The sequence below is a fragment of the Azolla caroliniana genome, unplaced genomic scaffold (assembly GCF_043228905.1).
Source record: "Azolla caroliniana isolate FFs.n. ecotype wild unplaced genomic scaffold, voAzoCaro1.0.p SCAF_5, whole genome shotgun sequence".
Lineage (NCBI taxonomy): Eukaryota > Viridiplantae > Streptophyta > Polypodiopsida > Salviniales > Salviniaceae > Azolla > Azolla caroliniana.
Genome location: NW_028230440.1, coordinates 15,876,618 through 15,889,542, shown reverse-complemented (window position 1 = coordinate 15,889,542; position 12,925 = coordinate 15,876,618). Strand labels below are relative to the sequence as shown.

The window sequence follows — 12,925 nt, the reverse complement described above, 5'->3', positions numbered from 1 at the left end:
GTCCCGATAAATCTTTAACCATCAAATCATACGTACCTATTGAGAATGCAAAATACCTGGGGGAACAATACATTAAGGGATCCACTACCTCATCCTCATGATCGAAATCAGATGACTCAAAAGGCATCTCCAATTCGTCCTCAGATACAAACGATGCGTTGGATGACCATGAAGTATCCTCCAATTCATCTTCCGACATGGCGAAGATACCATGATGCATTGTGCTCTCCATTTATGGTTGTGGTCAATTATTCCGGTGATTGAAGTGAGCGAATACAATGTGATCGAGAATGGCAGTGATTGAGGTGAATGTGAGCGATTATGCCAATGAATGAAGTGAATGAATTCAAATGAATGTCAATGATTGAAGTTCAAATGAATTCAATGTAATCGATAAGGCACATGAATGAAGTGGATGATTTCCGCTCTTCTTCAATGATTTAGCTCGAAATTGATTTCAGCACTTTCGAGCATTGATTTTAGCTCTTAGTGAATGATCGAGAATGCACATGAATGAAGTGGATGATTTCAACTCTTCTTCAATGATTTAGCTTGAGATTGATTTTAGCACTTCGAGCCTTGATTTCAGCTCTTAGTGAATGATCGAGAATGCACATGAATGAAGTGGATGATTTCAATTCTTCTTAAATGATTTAGCTCGAGATTGATTTCAGCACTTCGAGCCTTGATTTCGGCTCTTAGTGAATGATCGAGAATGTTAGTTATTCGTGAATGGTTTTTGTAGTTTGACTGTGATTGAGGTGAATGAAATCAGTGCGAGTGATTAATAGACTGTGAATGATCTGAATGATTTCAACTCTTAGTGAATGAGTTCACCTCTTAGTGCATGCTAGTGACTTTGGTGAATCAATTTAGTATGATCGTTGCAACGCCATCATTACACGTAGTTGGGCACCTGCCTGTTAATGAGTCGGGCTCCCTCCCTTGATATGAGTCGGGCACCTCATTAATGACTCGGGCTCCTCACTGGAACAAATGGAATAATTGATTTTTGAGGATTTCGAACAAAAGTTTTAACATTAAAACTTGAGGTACACATTTGTGGGGGCTACTCATTAAAACTTGACCTACACATTTGTGGGGGCGGGCACATGAACTTTCCTATAGCAATAGAGTAGCAATTAAACTCCCCATTTAGTGCAGTGTTCACATAGCCTATCTTCTCCATTATTGACTTACTAGGTAGGGATCGACAACGGCTCGGCTCAAGTCTAAACCGTTTGGCTTAGCGGCTCGGCTCGGCTCGGTTTAGGCTTGAACTTGAGCTCGGGTCGGCTTGGCTTGAGCCTCGCCAAACCGACTAAGCCAACTAAGCCATTTAGAAACTTTAGAGTGAGAGGGAGAGAGAGAGAAAGAGAGGGAGGGAGGGAGACAATAGACAAGGGGAAAGAGAGAGAGAGAGAGAGGGAGGGAGACTAAATAGACGAGGGGAGAGAGAGAGAGAGAGTTGAGACCACATAGACGTGAGAGAGAGAGTGGGAGGGAGAGCTTGTACAATGTGTACTATATAGTCGATCATCTGAGAGAGAGAGAGAGAGAGAGGGAGGTTTCCAAACTGGTTTCCAAGCCGGTTTGGAAACTGGTTTCTAAGCTGTTTACTAAACCGGTTCGGTTCGGTTTAGGTTTGAGATCCCCAAAATGGTTTAGGCTTAGCCGGTTTGGCTTGGATAAGACCAAACAGGCTAAGCCTAAACCGAACCGTTGCCGATCCCTATTACTAGGGCTATGCAACACTAGTAGAGCATGATTTCAAGTCTTCGAGAATGATTTCAGCACTAGGAGAGCATCTAATCCCCCACATTAGTATCATAAAGTGATAAAAAAGCTCATCTAAGAAGACCCCCAACCAAGAAACAAGTTTTTACTAAAGCATTACAACCCTAGTTTATACACACACACACACATGTATGTATGTATGTATGAATCAAAAACCATAAAAAATACAAGGCTTAATCCATTATCTCAAAGTCCTCAACATCTGACTCATTGAATAAGATTTGCATTGAGTCATATACAACCAAGATGAGATTCAAATATTGATTTGATATTACAAAATTAACCATATTGATATGGCCCAAAAAAGGTTGCCATCCTTGATTCCAAAATACAAAGGCCATTAGCAGCCTTTGTTGTACGTTTAGGGGTTAGGGTTAATGGTAATGATATTGGTGATGGAGATGGTGTGTTTGATGAGGATGATGAGCGTTATGGGATTGATGGTGAGAGAGATGACAAGCATTGAGTAGCATTATGGGGTGGGGGGTGGTGCCTAGGATGGCTCCACCCCCCTCCCAAGGGGGTTCAACGTTAAGGGGAGGGAAGAGAGAGAGGGAGAGAAAGAAAGAAAGAAAGAAAGATATATTAACGTCTTCTAAGGCCAAATTTGGCCCATGAGACAATTGGGTTACAACAAAAATGAGTGTTTATCCAATCATCAAAACTAAAATAAAAGAAAATAGCTTAAGCTAAGAAAGTTCTAGTAGTGTACAAAACTTTGCACTAAGCCTACTCTCATTTCCACCCAAGTCTCTCAAAAAGAAGTGGGAGGTCAAAAGTTTTTGGTGTGGGTGTGACCCATGGTCCCGATGCATAGAGTGCCCTAGTCATGGCATCTAGGCGGTGTAGTTCACGTTCCCTTATTTTCTTTATTGCTTCTACATCTCGTCGAGTTGCTTTGAAACCCGACATCCAAGGGCGTTTGGTTCTTCTTTGATTTTCTGCTTCATCAAGGAGAGAGATGACAAGAGAGAGATTGAGAGAGAAATGGTTATTGTTGTATTCATTCATTCCCCATAAGGGGTTAAATAGGTACAAAAGGGGGTAGATACATAGGGGTGTAAGCCCCCTCGAGCATTCATACTGGACACTCACTCATACCTCCTCGTATCCATCCACATGCACACACGTGTGCATGTGTTCACATACGTATAGACTCACAATTACATTTATGCTCCCTACACATACACAACAACATCATGATAACATTCGACCCTCGCTCATCACACTTGACTCTCCGTACATCTCGTACAGGGTAACAACCTTGGTTCTAGAATATACAAAAAAGGTTGGCAACCCGCATTAGATAGTACATCGAGATCATATATTTGACGTTACAAAGTACAACTCCGAATGATTAAAATAACCCTAAACCTAGAGTCCTTCATCTTTGTAAGAGCAGGAGGCACCATCACGCACACACAACTTACATAGTGTGTGAGTGTGTGTGTGTGGTGTGGGGGGGGGGGGGGGGGGGGTCCACTCAAGTGGAACCCACAACTCAGAGCCAGCTAAGGGTCGGTTGAGAGCCAAACGTCGGGTGAGGGCCGGGCCGTAAGTAATTTATATATATAATACTATATGTGTGTGAACACATAAATACATACATAGACGAGGAAAAGAGGGGGAAGAGAGAGTGTTTGTGACTGAAGAAGAAAAAAAGACGAGAGTGCGAGAGCATTTCAAGATCTTGCAAATGAAAGGATAGAGAATTCGAAAGGGTTGTTCGTGCTACCAAGAAGCTTGTACCCTTAGACTGGGAAACGACTTTAGTATCTGTTTCTATCAGGTTTTGTTGTTCTGCTTTTTTTTCTGTCTTCTTGTTTGTTCTTTCCATCCATCCATGTGAAGACTGTTACCAAGGTTGTTGCATTGATGCACATGTATTCCCCTAGTGAACACTAGAGAAGTTATTCTCACTTGTACTCTAAGCATAGTGAAAGTTTTGGTACCCTAAGTGTCCTGTGGTTTTCCACATAAAAATCAGGTGTACTCTATTTTCAGTTACATCTGTTATTTACAGAGTTGGTTGTCTAAGCTAATCCCAATTCCCATTTCCTAACAAGTGGTATCAAAGCAGAGGTTCATACATTCCATAAGATTGGAAGATGGATGAATCTCTTGGTGGGATGATTAAGCTGGTTGGACCCAACTATTTGTTGGAAACAAGTCCCTCCAGATGGGAAAGAGAGAGGAGCTGAGTTGATGAGTGACTCGGCTGAGGCCGAAACCGGAATCGTGTAAATAGCCAACTCGGGTGACTATACATGTAAATAGCCAGAAAGTTGTGTAAGTATATATACAACTAGGGCAAACTTTATGTGTGGTGAAGAATTGTGTGTGTAGAGAGTGAGTGAGTGAGAGAGAGAAGCATGAGTTGCGCCATAGTTGTGTGAGCAACAACAGACGCGAAGAGCCTGTGCGGCTGATCCACTCGCAAGAGTGTTGTAATCCTCTCTGTATTGTATATCCACTATTTGTATAGTGAAGTTCTGTTCCCGTGGTTTTCCCCGTTTTAGGGTTTCCACGTACATCTCTGTGTACATCTGTTTATCTTGTCTTTCTGGTGTATTCTTGTGATTCGTATTTCAGCACGTAGTTCGTTTATTGTGATCTCTTCCGCGTCGATTTCTCAACAAACTGGTATCAGAGCTTGAGGTGCAAGCATGAAAGGAGGTGTGAGCGGTTTCCCAGGTATGATAGTTCTCAACTCACAGAACTATGTAGACTGGAAGATCAAGATGGAGGACCTTCTCATAGTCAAAGACTTGTACGAGTCAGTCGACAGAGCAAAAATACCCAGGGGGGTATTGGAGTCGGATTGGAAGCTTCTGAATAGGAAGGCGGTGGCCACAATCCGACAATGTGTCGATGTAAGTGTCCTTCAGCATGTGGCGAACGACACGAATGCCCACGAGATGTGGCAGAAGCTGTCAGGTTTGTACGAGAGGAAGAATGCGCTAAACAGAACCTCGCTAATGAGAAAAATCGTACAACTGAAATACAGAGACGGTGAAAGCATCGTTGAACACATCAACACATTCATGGGGTATGTGAATCAACTTGCAGCGACCAAGTTTCCCCTGGATGACGCAATGCATGCCATCCTGCTGATGTGCACACTACCGGAAAGCTGGGAGAACCTGGTGGTTACTCTCAACACCTCCTGTCAAGAAGACAACTTGTCTTTACAGATTGTGAAGACAAGCATTCTAAACGAGGAGGCAAGGAGGAAAGACAAAGGAGTCCTGTCCCAAATAGAGTCGAATCTGACTCAACATGTGAACAAAGGAAGGGCGTCAACTTTGACGAAATTTTCGCACAAGTCGTGAAGATGACATCCATACGAATTGTTCTGAGCATAGCGACCAACATGGACCTGGAGATCGAACAGTTGGATGTCAAAACCACATTTCTGCACGGGGAGTTGGAAGAAGAAATCTACATGCAGCAACCCGAAGGCTTTGAGGAGAAAGGGAAAGAGAATCTGGTGTGTCGACCGAGGAAAAGCTTTGACAGGAATACACACTCCCGATGAACAACGCTCGGCCACAACCGAGCCTAGGATCAAACACCGAAAACGGGTAATGCACGCACGACACAGTGAAGAGAACAGTACACAGGATGTTAATGTGGAAAACCTAAACTAGGGAAAAGCCACGGTAGCCCACAGACTGCAAACTATCACTATATCACAATGTACAATAGTAAAGCACCGAGGCAAACAATCTCGAGCTTGCTATCTTCGCCACAGGCAGCGGTTACAACAGAGGCAACGACCTCTTCCTCTCTCTCTCTCTTTGTACACAATTACGCGCTCAAATCTTACACCAACAAGAATGACAACTCTAATAATCTACTGAGTTTTCCCTAAGTCATATTTATACTAATATGACTTTTCGGCTATTTACAAATATAGCCCCGATGGACTCTCAGAAAACATATTTATGAATATGTCCCTTCATCCGGTGAGCACTTCTCACTGGGCCTTCACCATCCGGCTCTTGCCGGGTACTCGTCATCCGGTTCTCACCGGGTCTTCCGTTGCCGGGTACTCCTCATCCGGTTCTCACAGGGTCTTCCGTTGCCGGGTACTCCACATCCGGTTCTCACCGGGTCTTCCTTGCCGGGTACACCATATCCGGTTTCGGCCTCGGCCGAGTTTGCTCATCAACACTGTTCTTCTCATTTCCCATACGGAGGGACCTATTTCCTAACAAACTCCCCCTTCACTCCGGCATGGGATGTCTTACTAGTCCGATCCGCTTCCGACATGCATCCAGCTTGTCAGGTATCAGTACTTTGGTCAGCATATCTGACCCATTCTTGGCCGTGTGGATCTTCATCAGTGCAAACTCTCGATCTTCTACTCGCTCCCGGATCCAATGATATCTACATTGGATGTGCTTTGTCTTGGAGTGGTACACTACGTTCTTAGCAAGGTGGATGGCACTTTGACTGTCGCAATAGAGCCGGTATTCATCTTGCCGGATACCGAGCTCTCCGATGAAGTCCTTCATCCATAGTATTTCCTTGCCGGCTTCCACAACCGCCATGTACTCCGCTTCCATGGTTGACAACGCAACCGTCTTCTGCAGCCTCAACGGCCACGAAACAGCTCCCCTTGCATATGTCATTACATACCCGGATGTAGACCGGCTGGTATCCACATCAGCCGACATGTCCGAATCGGTAAAACCGTCGAGTTGAGGATTACCGTGAGCCGAATCGGAGACACATGTTCGAAGTGCCCTTCAAGTACCGGAGTATCCATTTGACCGCGTTCCAGTGCTCCTTGCCGGGATTGCTCATAAACCGGCTCACCACTCCGACTGCGTATCCTATATCCGATCGGGTACACACCATTGCGTACATCAAGCTCCCGACGGCAGAGGCATATGGAACCTTCATCATATCAGCCTTCTCGGCTTTCGTCTTCGGGCTTTGCTTATCGGATAATCTGCAGTTTGCCGGGAGTGTCGATCCAACCGGTTTCGCTTCTAACATGTTGAATCGCTGAAGCACCTTTGTCACGTATTTCTCTTGTGACAGCCACAATTGCTTCGTTGGCCGGTTCCGGATGATATGCATCCCCAACATCTATCTTGCCGGACCCAAGTCTTTCATTGCGAAAGTTCGGTTGAGAGCCTTCTTCAGCATCCGTATTTTGGCTTGGTCCCATCCGACGATCAACATGTCGTCCACGTACAGAAGGAGTATCAGGAAGTCGCCTCCTTCGAACTTCTTCACAAACACGCAGTGATCAGCCTGTGTTTTGTGGTACCCTTGATCGGTCATGAAGGAGTCGAACTTCTTGTACCATTGTCGGGGAGCCTGCTTCAGTCCGTACAAGCTCTTCTTCAACCAGCAAACTAGGTGCTCCTTCCCTTTCTCCACGAATCCTACCGGTTGCTGCATGTAGATCTCCTCTTCGAGGTCACCGTGAAGGAATGCCGTCTTCACGTCCAGCTGCTCTACCTCGAGGTCCATGCTTGCCGCTATACTCAGCACCGTCCGGATGGAGGTCATCTTTACTACCGGGGCAAATATCTCGTCGAAGTTCACGCCCTTCTTCTGCTGGAACCCCTTCACCACGATCCTGGCTTTGTATCTCGGGGGGTTGCCGGCATCTCCCGGTTTCAACTTGTACACCCACTTATTTCGGAGTGCCCGCTTTCCTTTCGGCAACTCCACCAATTCGTACGTATGGTTCTCATGCAGGGAATCCATCTCATCCTGCATGGCACTTAACCATTTGCGGTTGTGTGTGTCATCCTTTGCTTCTTCGAAGCTTTCCGGCTCTCCTCATTGGTCAGCAGCACATGCTCTGCATCCGGAAATCTCCGGGGGGCCCTTCTCTCTCTGAGAGGATATCTCCGTCTTTGGCTTTCGGCAACCGGCTCCTCTATTTGTTCTTCATCCGAATCTGATTCGGGATCTTGGCCGGTTCCAATTTCAGCTTCCTCTGCTTCTTCTTCTACCGGTTCGGCATCCTCACCGTAACCGGCTGGTTCCTCGAGTGTCAACCAGTTCTTAGCCGGGTGTGTCCGAATCTCATCGGAGTTCATTATCTTCTTCTCCGACTCCCAGTCGGCAAGAGTCTTGTCCTCCATGAAGATAATATCTCGACTCCGGAAAGCCTTCTTGTCAACTGGATCCCACACTCGGTAGCCGAACTTATCATCGCCGTATCCGAGGAATATGCATGGCCGGGTCTTTGGATCCAACTTTCCTCTCCGGTCCTTAGCCACATGCACGTACATGAGACACCCGAACACCTTCAGATGCCGGTAGGAGACTTGCTTACCGGTCCACACCTTTTGTGGTGTGTCTCCATCCAAGGGCACTAAGGGTGATCTGTTTATCACATATGTCGCTGTCGACAGCGCCTCAACCCAAAACGTCTTGGGTAATTTTGCATGCGCCAACATACTCCGGACCCTCTCCATTATGGTCCAGTTCATCCTCTCGGCCAACCCGTTTAGTTCTGGCATCTTCGGCACGGTAAATACGAGCCGAATTCCCTTCGAGCGACAGTACTCCTCGAACTGCCCCCGGTATTCACCTTCGTTATCTGCTCGAACCGCCTTCAGCTTCCGACCGGTTTCTCTTTCCACTCTCGCGTGGAGCTCTTTGAAGACGGATAGCACCTGATCCTTCGTCTTCAACGGTGTGGCCCACAGCTTCCAGTTGTGGTCATGTATGAACATCACGAAGTACTGCGATCCAGCATGTGACTTCGTGTCCACTTGACATACATCAGTATGCACCACCTCCAGTGGTGCATTACGTCTCATCGGTGGCCTCAATCGGAAGGAGGTCCGGTTTTGTTTACCGGCAAGACAATCAATGCGCTTCTCCTAGTGCACGTTCTTCACTGGAATGAGGTTGTCGTCTGCAAGCCTCTTCATCCCCTTCTCGCTCATGTGACACAGCCTCTTGTGCCACAACTCACCGGTAGTGTCGGATGCCACGTTCACTTCTTCCGGGCATAACCGGGCATTCATCAGGTACAAGGTGTTTACCTTACGGGCTCGAGCCACAATTAGGCTCCCTTTGCTGAACTTCATAACACCGTTCCGGATGCTACCTGTGTAGCCTTCATCATCTAGCCGATCGGCTGATATCAGGTTCAGACAAACCTCCGGAACGTGTCGGACATCCTTCAGCAACAGCTTGCATTCGGTTGGTGTTGTCAACCACACGTCTCCTATGCTGACAATTCGGCATGTACCTTCATTCCCCTTCCGGACACAGCCGTGATCACCGGCTGAGTAGGATGAGAAGCATTTCCGGTCCAGGGTAAGGTGGAACAACGCTCCGGAGTCGACCACCCAGGTCATCTCGTCGCCGACAAGGTTTATCTCACTCTCCTCGGTGATGAGCATCAACTCTTCTTCACTTACCGTGATTGCTGTTGTTTCCTTCCGGTCCGTTATGAAAGGTGCTACACAAGGCTCCTATAAAAATGTGGTTACTCTCCCATAGTTGACTTTATGCTTCCTAGAGTTGTACTTCACGATTTCGAGATCTCATACAAGACCTAGCAAAGGTTTGACTTTAGGGTTCTCAATTTGCAAGCGAGAATCTTTTAGCCCAATATTATAAGCCACGAAGGAGAGATTCCACCTAGGCTCCAAATCTTTTAACCCAATATTATAAGCCATGAAGGAGAGATTCCACCTAGGCTCTGGGAACTACATATATGAGGCTCCGAGGAACGAACTACATACATATATGAGAGTGTTAGAAGAAAAGCCAAGCAAAGGCAAAGATGAAGATGGGTATTAGAGTTTCCTCTTCCTCTTCCTCCTCCTTCTCTTCTTCTTCTTCTTTTACTTCCTTAATGTTGTGGTGCACGATCGTGATGGGTATCATCGTGGTTGTGTCGGCCACCGATGCCACCCCCCTACAAGACTTCTGTGTCGCTGACACCAACTCGACCACCAGAGTGAATGGCTTTGTATGAAAGAATCCAGCGAACGCGACCGGATCGGACTTCGCATCGATTCTTCTGCGCACTCTCGGGAATGTTTCGGCATCCAAGTTTGGGTACGTGGCTATGCGCGCAAATGCCGCAAACTTCCCGGGCCTCAACACCATGGGCCTCTCGGCTTCCAGATCTGATTTCAATCCCGGAGGTGTAAACCCGCCACATGTCCACCCGCGTGGCTCGGAACTCATCTATGTCCTCCAAGGTACCCTCTTTGCCGGGTTCGTTAGCTCTGACGAGAAGCTATTCGCGGCCACTCTCTCTGCCGGAGATCTGTTCATCATCCCCCAAGGCTTAATTCACTTTCAGATGAATGTTGGGGAAACCCATGCGGTCGGGATTGTGTCCTTTAATAGCCAAAACCCGGGAACTTCTCGCATCCCGGGAGCCATCTTTGCCTCTCAACTTGCCATCGATGATGCCCTCCTCGCGTGGTCCTTCGGGGTCAATGCTACCGAGATTCAATATCTCAAGAAAATCATCTCCAATTCTTGATCACATTGTGTTTGTAGTGATACGTGAGATATCGGGATCAAACGTATACATAACATGTGTGTGGATTGTAATAATGCAAAGGATCCTATCTTTTCATGGTTTCTGAAAATGCTTTCCAAAATCACCAAAAGATTAAGGGATGTGAATTTCCAAAGGTTGTTGAGCTTTTGGAATGTTTGTAAGAAATTGCACACATTTCTCATGCCTTAATCTTAAGGATGTAAATCCAAATGTATGTCCACCCAAATTCAGTTTTTTGATCATCAAGACTCTGAGTTTGGGATGTAATAATAGTGATTTGCTTCTTGTTCTTGTCTCATTTTGTTCATCTACCTCCATAATCATTTGGCCATTGCCTCCATCCAAATTTGAAGTTCTTGGATTGCTTGCCTCATTCGATTGTATCCCTAATACTCAAATTCAAATCCATTCATCGTAATGCTGTCTCTCGTAATCCCCAACATCCTCCCGTAATGTCCTCCCAAACTGCTTTGCCGCTTAATCGGGAAGGACCACGATGAGCTGGACCGTTCTGGTCCGGTGTCCGCTTTGAATCGGTACCATCGGTTTCCTTGTCTTTTCGGAAGTGCCGACAGTTCTTCTTGAAGTGTCCCATCTTGCCGCAATAGAAGCAGGTAGGCCTCCCCCTTGACTTTGACCGTGTCCCCGACTTCTCCCGGTTCTGGGGACTACGGTTCCTCTATCTTCCGCGTTCAGATTTGGTAATGAGCGCTTTGGAGTCGGAATTCGTATCCTTGTCTTTCCGACGCGCCTCCTCATCTAGCAAGCTCGACTTCACTCTTGCCAGGGATATAACCGTTTCCCTTCCGCCCCGGCGTTGCCCAAAGTGATAACCAATGTCTCCCAGCTATCTAGGAGGGAACCGAGCAGGAGTAGTGCTAGTACCTCATTGGCGAGAGGTACTTCCAATGATGTTGCCTGGTGGATCAGCCCCTGGAAGGCATTCATGTGCTCCGCCATGCTGGAGCCATCTTGGTACCGGAGTCTTACTAGCTTTCGAAATACCGAAACCTGATTAACAACATTTTTGTTCTGAAACATAATGCCGATCTTCTCCCAGAGCTCATGAGCCTTGCTCTCTTCATTGAAGTTGTTGTATAGACTCATGTCGATGAAGCACCGTATGTATGCCGTTGTCTTCATGTGCATCACCTCCCATATCATGGCATTGATTTTGTCCGGTCTCTTGTCCCCGAACTGAACCGGCAACCAAAGATCTTTAACCACGAGCATGTCCCTCATCCTCGACTTCCACACCGAATAGTTGGAGCCGGTGAGCTTGAACATGCCTCCCAACAAATCGTCCATTTTTCTATGTCGCCTCGCTCTGATACCACTTTGACAGGAATACACGCTCCCGATGAACAACGCTCGGCCACAACCGAGCCTAGGATCAAACACAGAAAACGGGTAATGCACGCACGACACAGTGAAGAGAACAATACACAGGATGTTAACGTGGAAAACCCAAACTAGGGAAAATCCACGGCAGCCCACAGACTGCAAACTATCACTATATCACAATGTACAATAATAAAGCACCGAGGCAAACGAGCTCGAGCTTGCTATCTTCGCCACAGGCAACGGTTACAACAGAGGCAACGACCTCTTCCTCTCTCTCTCTCTCTCTCTCTCTCTCTCTCTCTCTCTCTCTCTCTTTGTACACAGTTACGCGCTCAAATCTTACACCAACAAGAATGACAACTCTAATAATCTACTGAGTTTTCCCTAGGTCATATTTATACTAATATGACTTTTTGGCTATTTACAAATATAGCCCCGATGGACTCTCAGAAAACATATTTACGAATATGTCCCTTCATTCGGTGAGCACTTCTCACCGGGCCTTCACCATCCGGCTCTTGCTAGGTACTCGTCATCCGGTTCTCACCGGGTCTTCCGTAGTCGGGTACTCCATATCCGGTTCTCATCGGGTCTTCCGTTGCCGGGTACTCCACATCCGGTTCTCACCGGGCCTTCCATTGCCGGGTACTTGTCATCCGGTTCTCACCGGGTCTTCCTTGCCAGGTACACCACATCCGGTTTCGGCCTTGGCCGAGTTTGCTCATCAACACTGTTCTTCTCACTTCCCATCCGGAGGGACCTGTTTCCTAACAAGCTTGTACGGACTGAAACAAGCTCCACGCCAATGGTACAAGAAATTCGAGTCCTTCATGATGGAACATTGGTTCCAGAAAACACAGGCCGATCACTGTGTGTTCTTCAAAAGGTACGAGGAAGGAGATTTTTTTATTCTCTTGCTATATGTTGATGATATGTTGATAGTCGGTCAAGACACAAGGAAGATTGGAAGCTTGAAGAAAGCGCTCGGCAAGTCATTTGCCATGAAAGACCTTGGATCGGCAATGCAAATCCTAGGAATGCACATAACTCGAGACAAAGCTCGGAAGGTGCTATGGTTGTCACAACATAAGTATGTGACGAAGATCCTAGAGAGGTTCAACATGTCGAATGCAAAGCCGGTCGACTCCGTGTTGCCGACAAATTGCAGCTTGAATGCGAAGCAATGTCCGAGAGGGCAGAAGGAAAAGGCTGAGATGAAGAAGGTACTATATGCCTCAGCAGTCGGCAATCTAATGTATGCTATGGTCTATACGA

General features: G+C 46.6%; 1 protein-coding gene across 1 annotated transcript; it reads left to right on the top strand.

Moving 5' to 3' along the window:
- The first annotated feature begins 290 nt into the window (after nucleotides 1–290).
- LOC147864221 (germin-like protein 5-1) lies at nucleotides 291–10,285 on the top strand. Its single transcript, XM_087319738.1, has 3 exons — nucleotides 291–305; nucleotides 8,140–8,211; nucleotides 9,770–10,285. Exons 1-3 carry the CDS (start codon nucleotides 291–293, stop codon nucleotides 10,283–10,285), a joined length of 603 nt encoding a protein of 200 aa, XP_087175864.1.
- The last annotated feature ends 2,640 nt before the right edge of the window (nucleotides 10,286–12,925 follow it).